Source organism: Podospora pseudopauciseta (genome assembly GCF_035222475.1).
Source record: "Podospora pseudopauciseta strain CBS 411.78 chromosome 7 map unlocalized CBS411.78m_7, whole genome shotgun sequence".
NCBI lineage: Eukaryota > Fungi > Ascomycota > Sordariomycetes > Sordariales > Podosporaceae > Podospora > Podospora pseudopauciseta.
The window spans coordinates 1,350,278-1,367,253 of record NW_026946667.1 but is presented as its reverse complement, the minus strand read 5'-3'; the positions used below and the strand labels follow the sequence as shown (position 1 = coordinate 1,367,253).

The 16,976-nt window shown below is 51.5% G+C and overlaps 4 protein-coding genes across 4 annotated transcripts; 3 read left to right on the top strand and 1 right to left on the bottom strand.

Moving 5' to 3' along the window:
* Positions 1-210: 210 nt before the first annotated feature.
* On the top strand, positions 211-772 carry YCF1_1 (ATP-binding cassette glutathione S-conjugate transporter ycf1; the record flags this gene model as incomplete). The annotated part of the gene is made up of 2 exons (XM_062906459.1): positions 211-277; positions 465-772. 2 exons carry the CDS (start codon positions 211-213, stop codon positions 770-772), a joined length of 375 nt encoding a protein of 124 aa, XP_062761713.1.
* A 5,725-nt stretch (positions 773-6,497) lies between these two features.
* On the top strand, positions 6,498-11,186 carry QC763_707300 (uncharacterized protein). The gene is given in 7 exon segments (XM_062915718.1): positions 6,498-7,923; positions 7,999-8,709; positions 8,774-8,963; positions 9,020-9,475; positions 9,545-9,775; positions 9,831-11,027; positions 11,040-11,186. The coding sequence occupies 5 exon segments, from the start codon at positions 8,569-8,571 to the stop codon at positions 10,439-10,441; spliced, it is 1,629 nt and encodes a 542-aa protein (XP_062761712.1). The 5' UTR covers positions 6,498-7,923; positions 7,999-8,568; the 3' UTR covers positions 10,442-11,027; positions 11,040-11,186.
* Positions 11,187-13,646: 2,460 nt separating this feature from the next.
* QC763_707290 (uncharacterized protein) lies at positions 13,647-14,912 on the top strand. Its single transcript, XM_062915717.1, has 2 exons — positions 13,647-14,551; positions 14,617-14,912. Exons 1-2 carry the CDS (start codon positions 14,437-14,439, stop codon positions 14,790-14,792), a joined length of 291 nt encoding a protein of 96 aa, XP_062761711.1. The 5' UTR covers positions 13,647-14,436; the 3' UTR covers positions 14,793-14,912.
* Positions 14,913-14,960: 48 nt separating this feature from the next.
* Positions 14,961-16,268, bottom strand: QC763_707280 (uncharacterized protein; the record flags this gene model as incomplete). Its single annotated transcript, XM_062915716.1, has 1 exon — positions 14,961-16,268. The coding sequence occupies one exon, from the start codon at positions 16,266-16,268 to the stop codon at positions 14,961-14,963; it is 1,308 nt and encodes a 435-aa protein (XP_062761710.1).
* Between the last annotated feature and the right edge of the window lie 708 nt (positions 16,269-16,976).

Sequence of the window (16,976 nt, the reverse complement as noted above, 5' to 3'; positions counted from 1 at the left end):
AGGAATCATGAATTGCTCACCGACTACACCTTTACCTTTTTGCACCCCCTCCTTCACTCCCTACCTTAATCACCTTGCCTTATACCCCCCCCCCTCTGTACCCCAGCCCCCCCGAAATGTAAGGATCATGGTGGGGGGGTGGGTGGAGGGGTTATCACACCCACAATCTGCCGGCAGGGCGATAAGGCAGAGCAGCAACAACTGGGAGTAATGAGCATCCCAAACTTTCAGAATCGCCAACGGTCAAACGCCAAGTTTGAGCCTTTTCATTCACCGTGTGGGGTCTATCACACCGGCGCGAGTTTGGCCGCAGGATCAAGCTTAACAAGCCTCTCTCTCTCACACACACACAAACTTGGGAACAGCATTCATTGGCCGCCTCTTCTTTCTCTCTTTGTCCCACACCCCTTTACCCACCGTTTACTAACCCTTTTTCTTCATTTCAGGATCCAACCTATCCCAAGGCCAACGCCAACTAGTCTCCCTTGCAAGAGCCATGCTCACCCCGTCTAACATTTTGGTTTTGGACGAAGCCACTGCCGCGGTGGACGTCCAGACTGATGCGCTGCTGCAGAACACGCTGAGGGGACCGTTGTTTGCGAACAGGACGATTATCACTGTGGCGCACAGGATTAATACTATTTTGGATAGTGATAGAGTCGTGGTGTTGGAGAGGGGGGAGGTGGTGGAGTTTGATACGCCCGAGAAGTTGATGGAGAAGAGGGGGGTGTTTTATGGGTTGGTTAGGGAGGCGGGGTTGGCGGAGGAGTAAGGCCAAAGGGCTGGTTGAAGGGGGAGGACACTTGGGGAAGGGGAGACACGAGCTGTCTGAAGGGGGGGATGGGGAAAAGAGTGGTGCTATGTATACAATGGGTTGTGGGGAGTTCAAGATTGATAAAAGGGGCTGCAGGAGTAGATATCATAAGCGGGGGTGGGATCAAAACATGTAAACAACACAACACATCATCATCATCATTCATGTCTAAAAGAATGAGGGAACAGAAATGATCAGTTATGATGAGATTTCGATTCTGATGGAGCGAGCTGTGAGATCCGGCAGGTTTGAGGGAGGGTAGGTTGCCGAGGAAAATAACAGAACTTTTGACAACCAACTCCCCCGATCTGTCACCACTCCTGCAGCTCTGATCTTTGATCGATCTTGAGGGGAGGGGGGGTAGGGGGGGTTTCCTCGGGTTTTTTCTTCCTTTTTCTTTTTTTCCTTCTTCTGAGGGTTGAAGCTTGATTTTCTATGAGAAGAGAGTCCTTTCGTTTCTTTTCATCCATCACCTAGGCCCTGTTCATAGTCAATCATCTACATGCCATGTACCTATATCCCTCACCTTTTTCCTCACGTTGATCGGCTTCGCCCTGTCGCATGATCGTTGGCCCTTTGGCGTCTACCTTTAGCGGTTCTTCTTTTTAAAATTCTCACACACCTGTTTCAAGTTCTTGTGCTTTTCATGATTCTCTTTCCTTTCCACCTCCCCAGCCCTTCTGACCCCTCTGTGCAGATGGTGATTCTTTTTCCTTTTGCTCTTTCCTGTTTCAATGGTGCCGTCTAATTTAGCGCCCTTCCTTCTCATGTAGAAACTTGCCGACGGTGCATATCCCCCCAGATCGTATCCCCAACCAGTCACCAGGTTGGCGGTGCTGCCAGCATCTATCTATCTGCATGGGCTGAAGCCCACCGTCATCGTCAGATCATGTCACTTTTCATCCTCAAAACAGAAATAAAATGTGGAGAACATCGAGACCGACAGACCGGTTCGATGCAAGCCTCCTTTCTTTTTGGGCACCCTTGTTGGTTCGTTTCAATCTGTGGTGGTGGTACCCCGCGAAGGATTTCCATCCCTTGCCTTGCTCTGCTTTACCTTCCCATGTCGTCGTGGACAGGATAACTGGTACTGCCGAGTGATTATTAGAAAAAAAAAATACGTCTAGAAGGATACTCATTATGCCCAAAAGGATAGCGCCATCTATTCTGTCCACAGCAACATACCTTCTAATCGCGGCCCTTTTGCTCGTTTCGTCTCGCCTATATTTTGCTTCCTTGTTGGCGACGCCTTCCAAGAAACAAAAAGACTCAAACGAGGAAGCGGTCAGCACCGTCTGTTTCCCAAAAGACATCAAGCTTATCGATGGAGATGAAAACAGACATTGCTGATAACCAAATAAACGTCAGCAATAAAAACCGGAATCCCCCAAACCAGTAACCCGCCTTTACCCATTCGTACCTCAAATCTCACAGATTTTTTGCGTACGCAGACATCAGAAGGTGTTGTACACCACCACACACTCCCTCCCAAAAAAGATGGTGTGCGGTCAGAGCAAATCCACACACTGTCCAGTCACACCCCAGACCCCCGTGAGCAATCTCGTGACCTATCCTTCCTGCCGTGTATCCCGATACTCCGAAAAAACCCATTAATCAAAAAGGCTGTGGGTGTGGTTGACAAAGCGGGATAGGCAGGGGGTGATGAGCTTCTGTTGGTGCCATGTTGTAACGAACCCCAAAAAACCACACAACAACGGCCTGCAAGGATCTTGTTTGGATTAACCTTGGGAGGACAGTTAAGCGAGCTGGATGCTACACCAAAGAAAAAAGCTGTTCCTGATTGACATGGCCGTTGAATATCATGAATATCAACAAGATGGCCGTCTCATCGACAAGGCGAGCCTCTCTCCTTGGTTTCCTGGCAAAAGTGTACACCATGCTCTTGGGGAGAAAAGTAAGCGTTAGGTTGCGTCGACTACGACACACAAAAGTGGAAAGGATAGGCCCTTCCAGTGTAGTATCAACACGGAAATCTGGAGTTCTTTGTGTAAGGGTCGTGGTGTGTACATGCGTGCGGCTGCGGCGGAGGCCATGATGGGATGGAGGGTAGTGATGAGATGATTGGTTTTCAGTCAAACCAAGCTAATAAAAGACATGTCCTTCTTGATAAGGGATTCAATCGTGGTCGGCGTGTGGACTATCCTCGCATGGGACGCGAGCCGGTATGATCTGACAAGGTGTGGATATGCCTTCATTTTGTCGTCTTGTAAATCGATAGTGACCGTTCCCCTCGTTTCGCGCCCTGACAGATGCCTCATCGATGCATGTTTAGAAAAAATGGCTTGACACGACGCACACGCAGCGGTTGTGTTACGTGGGCATGGATAGCCCCAACATCATTGCCATTTAAACGGCCATGAGCTGCTGATCACGCAGACAGTCACAGGTGCGGGGATAAGGCCTCATACAGTTTCCTTCGGCAATCGATACCAGATGGACAGGACACGCCGAATGGGTTTGTAGCACAGCAGACACCGGGAAAATAGGAGGGACGGATGAGTGGTTGAGATATTCATAATGGAGGGACCCAGACTCGAAGATTAGGCGGTACATTGAACTGCCCTTTGGGGTGGGTTACACAGGTGCCCAGGCTACTGTCGAGTTGAAAGCGTGCTGTGGGAGCACAAAAAGGGGTTGGCCATCGAGGACAAGGTGATCCTAGGCATAGCTGTCGTGATATGCCTGGATGTACATACTCGACAGTGCGCGTTGCAACCGAGCAAAGAGGCGGGCGATGATCAAGACGACTGGCGTCGGAAGTCGTAAGCTGCTCTCAGTTAGACCCTCTCGTGTCTCATCCAAGTCGAACCGATGAGCTTATCAGGAAAATAAATCGTTGACAAGACCTTTTTGCTGCGTGCTGCGTTGTTGGCGATGTTGTTCTAGCTTGTTCGGCGTCAACTAGTGAAGAAGCTATGCAAAGGTCGTTGGTGCGCATCAAAGACCGAGAGGTTCGGACTCTTGTAGCAATGCCTGGTGTTGGTGTTGCAAGTTGCGAAGGGTACGCTTGCCGTGGCTATCGATGTGCCCTGCGTTGTGGAACCAGCCAGGAGATGCATGAGCGCAGCGTCAGCACTGTGAACCATCGTGGTGAGCGTTGCGGTCGTGGTATGGACGCAACCAACAGGTGCTCCAATGCTGAAACCTCGAAACCAGCTGGGACAAGACGGCTACGGGACTACCATGTTGGGCCAACCTCTTCCCCAGGTTGGGAGGTCGATAGCACACCATCTCGCGAGTAAGACGCCAGCTGTCTGAAGCCCTGATGTCAGCCAGACACACATTTCCAGCCGCTCCCGCTCTGGCTGCTTCTGACACCTCGCCTGCCAAAAATGATCCTTCTAGTGTTGGCTGGAAGGCTGGATCCTTCGCTGTCGGAAGCAATGATTTTCCGTGGTGTTTTCCTCCGAGAGGTTACGGAGGTTACCACCAGCTCGGTAACAGCCCAGTTGCACTAACCACTGGTGATTGATGATGGTCGAAAAAGGCTTGCCAGCCACCGCCTTGTTTGTGCGCGCCATTTCCGCCGTCAGGCTGATTCATAGCCAGTTGGATCGCCGTGGCATTTCTCACCATGCAAGAGAAACTGAAAGGGGAATAGCCATAGAAACACGTCGGCCCACGACAAGTTTGTTTGTGTAACTTATCCTCGGGCCGCTTGGGCCACCCCTAGTCTGTGGCTGTCAAAACCTGGGGGAAAAGGGCTGCTTTTCATGCCGTTGATTGGTTGACTTGGGCAAGATGTGGTTGGACGAAGAAACATAGGGACCTGTCGAGATCTGGACCGGGAGGCTTGGCTTTGGTGATGACCAGCATGTACAGTCAGTATCTGTGCCCAATGCATGCGACGACAGCAAGACATGTTGGTTGACGGCGGTTGCTGTTTCAAGAGGAGGGGAAGCCACAAACTGTGGCCTGGCTAATCTGGTGGCGTCTGATAGGGCAGACTGCCCGAGATGCGCTGCAAAGGAGCCTGTATGGTCATCGATGGAAGCGGGGAGGGGGGGGGATTATCGCAGGCGGTTGGCAGGCAATCAATGCCAGCCAGGATCGGAGGACATTTCTCCTTTCTGAGAGCTGTGGAAATCCACGACGAGCCAGCGAGATTCCATGCCCAAAAGAAATGATGGCGTCTGGCGGTCAGAAAACGATGAGGTCAACGATGGACGTCCGAATGCCGGTCCCGAGAGAGTGGTTTCATTTCCACCGAGGAATCCTGGCGGCTGGGCGTGGTGAGAACCAACTGTAGCACCATGTCCTCCAAAGAGGTAAGCCGACCCCGCAAGAATTGGCAAGAAACAGCAGAGATTGTCGGCCAATGCTGTCAAATGCGGTTTTCGTCAAGTTGACCAGAGACGGCGGACGGGTGGGCAAGGGCCGTTCCGGCAATCTGGTACCGCGCATCTGACAACAGGTTAGAAGTGAGATATGAGGAGACGAAGAAGTGGTGAAGTTGGCCAGAGCTGGAGACTCGTCGAGGCCATGATTAGGTAATCAGAAAACCGGCAGTTGCACTGGTTGCAAGTCTGACCCAGCAGGAATATTTCCCTTTGATAAGGAAATGTAACGAAGGGAAAAGATAAGGCAGCAGATAGATGGCAGTTATAGAAGTCGAGGCAGTGGGGGTAGCTTCCTCTCTCTCTCCACATGAAGTGAGGTGCTCCTGCCTTTCTCCTGTTGTTCCTGTCTTTGGTGAGGTGCCCTGGTTGTTTCCCTCTCGGGTGTTCCTTCCAAAGTTGCTCGATTGCGTTAGAGGTAGGTGCTGCCCAACGGTTGAGTGTGGTGTGGTCAGCACGCAATTGCAGCTCTGGCAGCGATGCGGTTATATGTTATTTTTTGCCCAGTTGTCACTGGGCAATTGATTTCTGACGATAGAAGGTGTTTGGCCTGAAAATGCACCATTAGGCTACGCTCGGGTACGGTACACAGCGGTTGGCGGAGACCGGTCGAGTCGAATCAGCAGCGTCACATCAAAAGCCTGACAAGCTGGAAGCGCAACAATGCAGAAAGAGCAGAATTCGGCGACAAGTGCATCCCTTGATTTCCCCATCCATCTTGCTGCTTACTGCGTGCATCTCTGGCCGCAGCATGGCAGCAGTTGGGCAGGTCACCTAAGCGATGATTAATGCTCTAGCCTGCTTCGTGAGGGAGAGCAGAGTTGGGCATTTGTTGGCGGAGATGGAGATGTTAGATTGTGCACAACAAGGAGCATACCGAGGCATTGATCATCGCCCTATATCCACTGGCAGGATGATTGTGTCCTTGGCAATGCGCGTCAAATCGTTTGGGCATCTCGGTATCTGCCTGAGGAGCAGAGCACAGCATAGAAGAGGGCATCATCTGTCATGATAAACTTTTGACACTTTCATCAGACAATTGGCTCGTGCTCTCGACGACTCCACCTCGCCGAAGCTGTCGCGCCTTCTTTGGGAAGCTGTTTCCGGGATCCAGGAAATCGCGAACTCGCGCAGTCGGTGGACCCCCGTAACTAACCCCCGCCCCGGCCCCACAGGGACGAGATCTACCTAACCTGGCGGAAGCTTGAGGAGCTTGAGGAGCTTGAGGAGCTTGGACCTTTACCAGGTATCCAGGAGCAGCACGACGGCTGACGCCTTATCATTTTGTCTCACCTCTCTCCTCACCAGGCCAACACCTAACAGTACGAATACAGTACTCGTACAACTGTGCCGACAGTCGGCCGTCCCCTCGTGTTGGTTGCTCTGCGAGATTTAGGACTGCCAGGGGCAGCATACATTGCGATATCACCACGGCCTCTGCCATCGTGTTAAGAAGGTAGAACATGAGGTATATGGAATGTATCAGGCCCTTAATCAGTACATGTTTACTTAGGTGCCACAGATCACAGAAAGGTCAAGCTCCCGTGGCACTTATCGCATCGTAACAACGGTGTTGCCGCCTGGTGGACAGCAAGAGTAAAGTCGAACACGGGCTGGGGGGCTGTCTTGCAACATGGACCCATGCCGGCTGAGGCCATGGCTGAATCGTCAGCGTTTGGCACACCCCCTCACCACCACCACCACCACCGTCGTCGTCTCTCCCATACCCCGCTGCACGCTCCCGATATACATGCAACTACAGTGCGACCCGACACTCCCAAGGTCCCAATCGAGTCGCCTTGAGAGCAAAACCCGCTGCCGCTGCAGTCCGTCCTGCAGTGCCTGGTCACTCTGCAGTTGGGCTGCCAAGTTCAAACTGGCTATCGAGTAGAACAATCACCCACTCGTTTGTCCGCTGTCGTACTCTCGCCCTCTGTGCTGACCTCTGTGGTCCCAACCCCGACAGCCTACCGATTTGAAGCCTCAATCAAATGCCCAGAAATTTGTAGCTGTTAACTGTTTTTTTCTGTGTGACAAGCGGTCGATCCCTTCTATATTTTCCTCCCCCGTCTCCTGCCTCCTTTTTCGGAAGCACTCTCTCTCTGGTCTAGCATTGTTTCGACACCTGCATGAACCCACGACAAGCCCAACTCGACATACTGACTGTTTCTCTGACACCACCAGAACTCTCACCATTCACACACTAGCCCTCACCACCCACACGCTCTTCAACAAGAGCGGAGCCAGTCACCTCCAACACCAAGCCTCTAGGCTCGGCCCTGCTCGTGGTGATCACCAGCTCGGCAGCAGAGTGACAGCTGCTTATTGCATACATTTCTGCATGTACTCGATCTGCTATTTCTTGCGCTCTCCCCCACGATCGTCAGGACTATCGTCTTCAGGAACCACCGTGTTGGGGATTTTTCAAACCACTGTCTGTTCCGTCTAGGCCGGCCTGCTCCCGCCACCTTTTCGTGTTCTGCTTGTCATTAGCCGCTGCTTTTTCGAGGTTCCTTGCGCCCAAGGATCCAGGCTGGATTCAGGACCAGCTTCTTGAAAGGCAGGGGGCGCCCTCCTTACCCGCATACATACGTATTTCTACACACTATATACACTTTTGTTTTTACCCACACACCCACATGCACGCACCTTCTCACCTCCACATTGACATCAGCATCCTGCACCCACATCAGCTACGTTGAGGGTCCAGCCCCTGGTGGATATTAGACGGAAGAGAACCGCCGTTGACTGGTGAGTCCTGACCACCAGAGTGTCTCATGCAACTTGCAGACAACAAAGACTGACCGTGGTCCATCTCCCACCCAGGAGTTCGCAGCCCCCATCTCACACTTGTGTTTGAGACCAGCACCCCAGTGTCTCCACCTCCAGCATCAATATTGCAAACAGCACTGAAATTGCTCCCTGACAAGCAGCCATCGACCTTCTTTGTGGCCCAGCCATTACTGTCTCCATCAGAGCTGTCATTGGACTACCAGGGACTCTGGCTGTTTGGTCCCCCTCCCGTCTCCATCTCGGCCACCAGCACGTTGCCTTCCGTTCCATCCGATCATCAGGAATACCCGTGGCTTCCCTAACCTTTGGCACCGTTAACCAACGTCTGCCCGCCTGCAATAAGTTGACGGCGTCTTGACAAGCTTCCTCTCCCTGCTAAACGCTAGCAAGGGTTCCTTCACCTTCAGGCTCTGTCGCTATCACAACCATCCAACAAAGGCTGTCTGACCACCCCCCCCCTCCCCCTTCCTGGGCACAAGTGATTGGGTGCCAACGGATATATCAGCGTGAAGCCCCCCAGACCCATCTGATTCCAGCACTGTAACACCTCCAACCTCACCTAGCACCATCACAACTTTGAGCTCAAGTCGACTCACCGCAATCATGGTTAATACTCACAGCCATGTCTATCCCCGACCTGCTCATCCAAGGCAAGCGTGGCAACCAGAAAGAGCCGGTCTGATGCCGGCTCCAGGGGATGGCCGTTACCTGGCACCAGATTCTGTTAGGACAGTGCCTCCTGCAGTACGTGTCTAGAACTGAATCTCATCTCCTCTCTTCCTAAAAACAGGAACTAACAGTGTTGCAGACAGTTGGCAGAGCGTTGCGAGAAGTCTGCCACATCAACCACAAGAACTTCTTTCTTGCAGTTACCCTCGAGAATGGCGAGCACGCTTTCTTTTCTGGTCCAGAGAATGTCGATGCGGTAGATGCTAGCAGGATGTTCCACATGAACATCTTCCTGCAGTATCAGCAAGGAATACCCCCACACGTATCAAGTACGGAACCTCATCCATGTCATCTTTCATTCCGATGTATGCTAACACGATTGCAGGAGAGACTGGCCCTCTTCAGGGAGATTATTCTGGTAATGATCTCTATTATGCGCATGCTGTAGGCCCATACGGTCGTCACGACAGAGGATATGATCATGACGAGTTTGATCATGGCGCTGCCTCCCAACGCAGGAAACGCCCACGACGGGCCAGAGCATCACGGTCGTTGGAGGAGGAGGAGGTGGCTACTGTCACTGCCGGGTCGAGGAAGACCACCATCATGATTGGAGATTCGGATGTTGTGCGGGCCTTTTATGAACGTCGTTTTCGGCTCTGTCACCAGATCCTCTGCCGGTGCATTGCCAAGGCCTTTGTGAAGCTTATGGAGCCCAAAAAGCAGACGAACCATCCTTATACAAAGGGTCAAGAGGCGGCACCAAGGTGGTGGCCAAATGACTATGGTCCTAACAGAGTGCTTCTGAGGCACAAGGAACCGGATCACATCAAGAAAGAAGGTCTGTGTACCATCATACTCTTGGGTATCTGAATCTGAAAGAACGCCAGGTTGCTAATATTTTGATTAGAGCGTGTGCACCTGCTGACCCATATCCTCCGCATGCTTACTGAGCCGAATCATAAGCAACACGAGGACATTCGGTCGCAACATCTGACTGTGGCCAAGCTGGAGGAGGCTGCTATGGATGCTGCCGCCTCTTTCTTCAATGCCTCGGGGGAGAACATGAAGAAGAAACTGTGGCTCAAGGAGGCGTTTAAGGTAGCAAAGGCGGAGGAGAAGCTCAAGAGGGGTGAGATAGGTGAGTGCTGAGCAAACTGAGGCACTGAGTTTCTGATGATTAACGTGTCCTGCAGACCCCACCACCCAAATCTTCGTGACGGCGGATAACCACGAGCCCGAGGACGACGACGACGATGGGCATGAGGCCGAATACGAGCGGGTCAAGCGTGAGGAGGATACCGGTGATGCCCCGGACCCCATCGCCCGAACCATGTCTGTCCAGAGCTACGGAAGCGACATGGCGATGCGCGATGCTCATCCTGGTCCCGCAATCGTGCATACCGATTTGGCACCAACACAGCAAAACTATGTGGAAGGAGTTTCCCTAACGGTTGGCGGGCCACCTCATCTGGCCAGTCCAATGCAAGAGGTTGACAACAGCCGCCGAGCCATGTACGGATCTGCTGCCGATTTTGGAGGATCGACCGGACCGGCGACGCTGTATCCGACTCAGTGGCAACACAATCCGGCGGCTCAGACGACGGCGTCCGGGATGTATACATACACGCAAGCGCAACCGGCACATACATCGCACGTTTATCCGACTCATGAGCAAGCCCCGTCTTTGCAGCCCCAATCCTATTTGACGTCGGGATATGAGACGCTGCCGGGTTCTCACACTCTATATCGTAATAACAGTTACCTATCGCCGACGGGGAGGTTTCCCAGAGACGGGTCACAGTAGCCATGGGACGATAGGTGGGGGTTAGGGGATGCACAGCAACAATAACAACAACTTTGCACAAATGGGTGGTTGACTGCTTTTGGGTATCTTGACAGGCAAAACGGAGACTGATGTGGACAACAGCACAGGAGATGGGTGAAGTGGGTTGGTTGGATTGATTTGGGTTTTCTTTTCTTGAGCGTGGCGCTTCAGATTGATGACTGCCATTTTCTTTTTTACATTCAGGAGCACAGTTTGGGTTTGCAGCTTTCTTGGGGGGTTCAGCAACAGCGAAGTTTGTCCTTTGCTTCTATCAGTTTTTTGCGGTTAAGGCGCAAAGTAACATCGCTTGCTCCGGGTGAGCAGTCGGGTGGATTGGATAGAGGGGATCGATCTTTTTGCATGAGTTTGTTTCTTTACTTGGGTATTCTGATGCTGGTCTGTTGCACTTTTTTCTTTCTCGGTAATAAATTCCTGTCTGTTCAGAGGGGCTCTTGACATGGGGGATGGGGGGGTTAGTGTTGGGACCTTTTGCATTGGGGGGGAATTGTTTATGGCTGTTATGAAATCTTATTTTCTTCTTCTTCTTCTTCTTCTTCTTCTTCTTCTTCTTCTTCTTGCTATGGGGTGGATAAGGGACATTTTCTCACACCTGTGTCGGTTTGTGTGTTTGTTTGTTTTTGGCTTTGTGCAATGGGATAGTTTAGGGGAGGGGAGAGGGGGGAGGGGGTTAATAAGGGTAGTGTGAATTAGTTGAATAAAGAGAATTCTGTTGAGAGTAGGAGTCTAAAGAGTGTTGGTGGCTATCTACTGTTGACATCTTGTGGTATGCTTGGTGCAGAAGGCCAGGCAGAACTCATTGACCTGCTGGCATGCCATGGACAAAAATAACTGGTTCTGTCAGGCAGAAAAGGCGTAATGATGGAGAGTTAAATATCTCTCTTAAAGGCATACAGATTATCTTTTAAAGAATTACAAACTATCCTGAAAACCTACAAGCTATCTTTAGAGGAGTTTCGATTGCCTAGGTATCTTTTCATGCGTGGTTCAGGATGTTGCTATCTTGTCTTGGTTTTATTTACGGAGCTAGTAGTTATTTTGCCCACTGCGGTTTTGGCTTGGTCATGCATGGATGGTCTTTGGGAAATTTCAACAGGTATTGAGACTGGTTGTACAAAGCTGGGAAGATGTGTGGAGTGCGGGCAAAATGGGGGGAGGAGGGGGGGCGTAATGTGACGTGTGATATTTTGGGGGAGGGGAAAGGGGAGGGGGTTTCTTTGTTTACTTTTGGGTGGGCTTTCAGCTGGGATAATCTTTGGGTAGCCTTGAAAGGGCTGACTGCTTGGGTAGTTGCTTGGTAGGGGAGGGTTTCGGTGTTATTGACAGCCTGTCGTTCTTGTTTACGGTTTCTTTGAGAGAGAGAGGTTATACGAGGTAAGGGGTGAGGGTGGTGGTGGAAGGGGGTTACAGATGGTGGTGGTGTTGATGATGTGTGGGATTCCTTTGTGGTGGTGTTTCACCACTGGTGTAATTGACTTGAGGCTTGACAAAGACGTGGGTAAGGGACGGGGATTGGTCTGAAAAGGAGGGGTGTGATTCAACGTTTGAAGGTGGGCTGGGGGATTTGCCTGTATGTAGAATCATCCTTTCTTTTCCCTTCGGATTACCCAGTTGGGGGTGATCATCATGGTAGCTTCTTTTCTCAACTTTCCCAGATGACATTCATGTCTCTCCCCGGCTATCACCTTCCCCCGGTTTTGAAGGCTCGTGGATCGTCAAGATGTATGTCGATCGGTCGTAACCCTCCCTGCCTACCAACCTACCAACTCACATGCCTAGAATAACATTCTCAAAAAAACAAAGTAGAATCACCCATATTTATAGGAGGGTAGTATAGCATCTCGGCCCCTCTCTCGGTCCGAAAAACACTTCCAGTGTGGTGTGTGTGTGTGTGCCTGGAAGGGTCGAGGAGAAGTTGATGAAAGCACTGGATAAGGATGAAAAGCCTTTGCATATTGCGCGTACTCTATCTTCTGGGATCGCATATGCATCCTGCTCCTAACCGTTCTCTGTGTGGGGGGTTTAGATGGGGGCTTACCTAGGGAACCTCGGTTTGAGCTTCTCCGGTTCAACATCCAAGCTGAATGATAGGTAAGGCATGTCCGATTTTTCGGGGGCTCGGCCGAGGCCTGACGGAAGGAAACATGCTATGACACAGGGGGGTGGGGTGAGAGTTGTTATCTATGAGTTCAGAGATGTGATCTATCTTCTGACTAGGCAAGAGACAAGAGGCAAGAGGCAAGCAACAGATACGACGGGGGGCGGGCGGCGTTGGAAGGGTGTGTTTTCATGGGATGCAGAGGCGGGAGGCTCATCGTACGATCTGATAGTTTTTCTCTTCTTTTTCTTTTTTTGCCTGGGGCGAGATCGGTTGCTGCAGAAAGTTTGAGTGTAAGTAGGGAGGTTATTCCGAAGGCATGCAGACTCTGGTTCTTTGGTTATGGGGAAAGAAGAAGAAAGGAGAAACTACCTAAGGTTGTGCACCGAGCTTGAAGAGACAGACAAACCTGACCCCCACTCTTGAAGAAACCCAGTTGGTTTGGCGAAGTAGTAAGGTTGGACAAAATATATCGCGAGGCGTATTTCATGTACGTGATGGTGTGAAAAGTGCGGGTGAGAGTTTCCTGGTTGCTGGAATTTTGATGTGGCTTGCCTCTAGGGAGAAAAACTTGACAAAGCCAAGGCGGGGATGGGAGCCGGGGACACACAGGAAGTTGAGCAAATCCTGTCGCAAGAACGGGGGAATTTTTGAAGCCGGTGAGCCGGACGTGGAAGGAGGTGCAGGGAGCAAACGGGTGCTTGCATGTGAGCTAGTCTGGGGGCTGCATGACCAGGTACAAACTTGGACTTGAAGGCTTTTGAGGCGGAGGTATCAACTTGTACTTGATACCTAGATCATGGCTGAGCTGTTTCGGCTCGCTTGAAAAGTGCACTTTTGAGGCAGGCTGTGATGAATGGGGGCGTGTGTGTGGATGGTTTGTGCAAATGTAAACATCGCGCTGGCCGATGTTAGCTAGCCTCTGGATGGCAAAGGTTATGTAACGTGGTATGCTGTCGTTTCACATACTCTAATTCTAAATGAGATGACGTCTTTTTGAAGAACTGTGCACGGCATAAAGCATGTGACAGGAGGCCGAGTTGACTTGTCTTGGAAAGAGCGAACCGAGGACAATAGAGCTCAATGTGCAATGAGATGAAAGTCTGCTCTTGATTTATGAGTTGTCCGTCCTCTGGGTATTGTACAAAAAAGATATCGACCCGAAAGACTCGATCAAAAGAGTGGCAAACTCGAGGTTTTCCCTGGTAACAATAGACAAACGGAAGAAGAGTAGTGGCCTGACGGACTTGAGAGGTCGAAGTGAAAGCTCATTTCTGATGGTCCATGGATTTCCTTCATCTCCCTCGCCGTCACAGCAGGGCGCATAATTTTCAGATTAAAGCGAATAAGGACTCTGAGAAAGTTGGGAAATGAGATTTACTCATGTATTCGGTCCTCGAAAGTTTGTTGCCTCATGTGTGTTCGAAGCCAGATTGAAGCCGAGTACATTGCTCAGCCTCTTGTTATATTGACCCTGGGCTCCGGGTGATTTGATATGCTGCGCTTCATTTCATGTTCTGATGCTCAGATTCTCAATTACCCGCCAGCTCTGTGAGGCGATGGTAGTACCGACCTCGGGAATAGCCTCATTCCCTTGCAAATGCTGACACTTTCAACTCGGGTCCGCGGAGCTCACCAACACCAATCAACATGACTTGAATTTGAGTCGACATATGATCAAGAGTGTAAACTCAGATCTTGAATGCCGCAGCGACGAAATCCTTCGAGGTGAGAATAAATAGCGTGTGAAAACGCCCCGCGAACTTCCAGTATTCTCATTATCAATCCAACCTCAACCATCACATCTTAGGCTATATACCAAACACTACCGCTTTATACCGCTTCAACCACTATCAAAATGGTCAAATTCGCCACGGCCGTCTCCCTTATCGCCCTCACCATGGCCCCGGCCGCTCTTGGCAAAAACTGCAAGGGTAGCCTGATGTACTGCGGACGCGGACTGCTCAACAAGGGTCAGTGACCATAACCTAGCTTCTTCATTACCTGATGAGACAGCTAACATATCGCCTTCGTGTAGGCAACTACTATGACCAAATCATCGAGGCTCTCCAGGGCTCTGGCCAGCCGACTGATTCTGCCCATGTCAATAACTCCTTGTTTTTTTGCAAGAGTGATGGAAACATCATTTTCCAGGCCTTTTGCCAGACTAGCGGGTGCATCAATGGTGGTGCTGATCACAGTGATTACTGCTAGGTCTCAACTCGAGGGCGGTTTTGGGATGGTGGGGTGGGAGACTTCGCAACGGGGCAGTGGTGAGCGAGGAGGATTGTAGTGACGACATGGTTTCTGTAGTGTCAATAAAGATGTTCTCCCTTCCATCTTGAGATTTTCAAGATCAGTGAAACAACCACCGTGTCGACCTTAACCCTGGGTTTCTTTTGGTGCTGTCTCATCATCACTGGCTTCATCTCCATCTTCTTTTTCATCACCATCGACTTCATCACCGGACGACCCTTCATCCTCCTCATCAGCATCCTCCTCCTCCTCCTCCTCCTCCTCCTCCTCACCACTTTCCCCCCACCCCTCAAACTCCTCCTCCTCCTCTTCCTCACTCTCCTCCTCCTCCTGCTTCCTTTTCCTCCCCTGCCCTTGTCCAGGCATCTCCCCCTCCTGCTTCCTATTCTTCCCCTGCCCTGGTCCAGCTTTCTCCCCCTCCCCCTTCCTCACAAAAACAAAACTCCTGCTCTCCCTCCTCTCTCCCTTCCAAGCTCTCTCGCTCACCTCCCCCGTCTTCTTGTTCCTCACCACCCCCAACGTCCTAGCATGCGCATAACCCGGGTACGCCCCCGCCTGAAACCTGAAACTCCTCTCCACCTCCAACCCGGCATGTCGCGCCAGGTCACGGATATTCCACAAGGTATACGGCTCCCCCTCAAACAACGTGATGATAATCTTTCCCCTTGGCGCCAAATGAAGTAGAGCCCGGCGGAAAAAACCAACCAGCATCTCCTGATTCGCTCTCACTTGTCGGTTGACATCTTTTGACTTGCCGCCGATGTGGGGAAAGTTGAAGATTATGCGGGAGAAGGATTGGGATTTGAGGGAGAGTTTGGTGGCGTCGATGTTGTAGAGGAGTTTGTTGTTGTTTGGTGGGGAGTTTGGGTGAGCGTTTGGGGGGGATAGGAGGAGGGAGATGTTTTTGTCGACGTGGGGGTATTTTTCTTGGAGGGCGGGGAGGGAAGGTTCGAAGACGGTGGAGGTTAGGGCGGTGCATTTGTGGTGGGAGGATAGGGAGGCGGAGAAGGAGAGGTCGGCTTCGCCTAGGAGGAGGATGGTGTCGGTTGGGGTAAAGGGGATGATGGGGGCGGATTGGGAGGGTTGATGGTGTTTTTTCTTGGGTTTATTGGATTGTTGTTGTTGTTGGGGGCGATTTTGGGAGGTTTTCTGTTTCTTGGAGGGGGGACCTTGAGGTTGAGATGGTCTTTGTTTTTGCTGGGAGATGGCTGATTTGAGGGCCTCTTGGAGGCGGCCGCGTTTCTTAGCCATTGTGAACTGAGATTCAGTTTCTTTGGGATATAAAAAGTCGTTGGATGGGATGCAGAAGCTGTCGTAGTCGATATCGGGCCGGAGGTGGACGGACGTAACGGGGCGACTCGGCGATCTGCCGGGAGACGGAGGAGATGATGGACGGCAGAAAAAAAAGGCTGGGTCCCGGCAGGCAAGCGGCATGGTTCCAGCCGCGCAGGCGCGCGGCAGTGGGGTTGCACTGGGCGCTCAGCGCCAAGCCGGCCCCGGAAGCTGCTTGAAAAGTGGGTTTGCCCGTTTTGGGGCTCCGCAGAACCCCTTTGTCCATTTTGCCGGCCCTGGTTTGAGGAAATGCTGGCAACAGGACTTGAGATATGGAAGACATAGGTACGAAGTAGATCGTGAGTTTAATCGATGGCCGAAAGATATGCTTAATAAATCAGATTGGAATCTATTTGAAGATCCATATGTATCTGTAAGTGGTCGTCTTTCTCGCGAGTGACGGGAGCGCCCTTGAAGCAGCCGGATCCACTGGCCCGCGCTCTTCAACGGCGAACCCGGCAATGGGGATTTGGCCATTTCAAATTCAGCAAGCAGCCAATACTCACGGGGCACCCGGACGTCGGGGAACTCACAGGAAAGCGAGGTCCGAGACTGATATGTGCGTCAGAGGAGCCGACGCAGACCAGTTGATGTGCAGATGCCAGACAGGCTGCTGGGCCGCAATGTCATTGACAGCTCATTCAATCTCGGGATCAGGGCGGCCGCCAGTTCAAGGTGGTACAACTGTGTTTCTGGGCAATATTTCACCGCCTAGGTGCCTGAACCAATGGTATTATAGCATATGCCACATTCATACTCTGTAGAAACGCATAAACATCTTCGGGCGAGGGTGTTGCAGCTGTCAGAGCA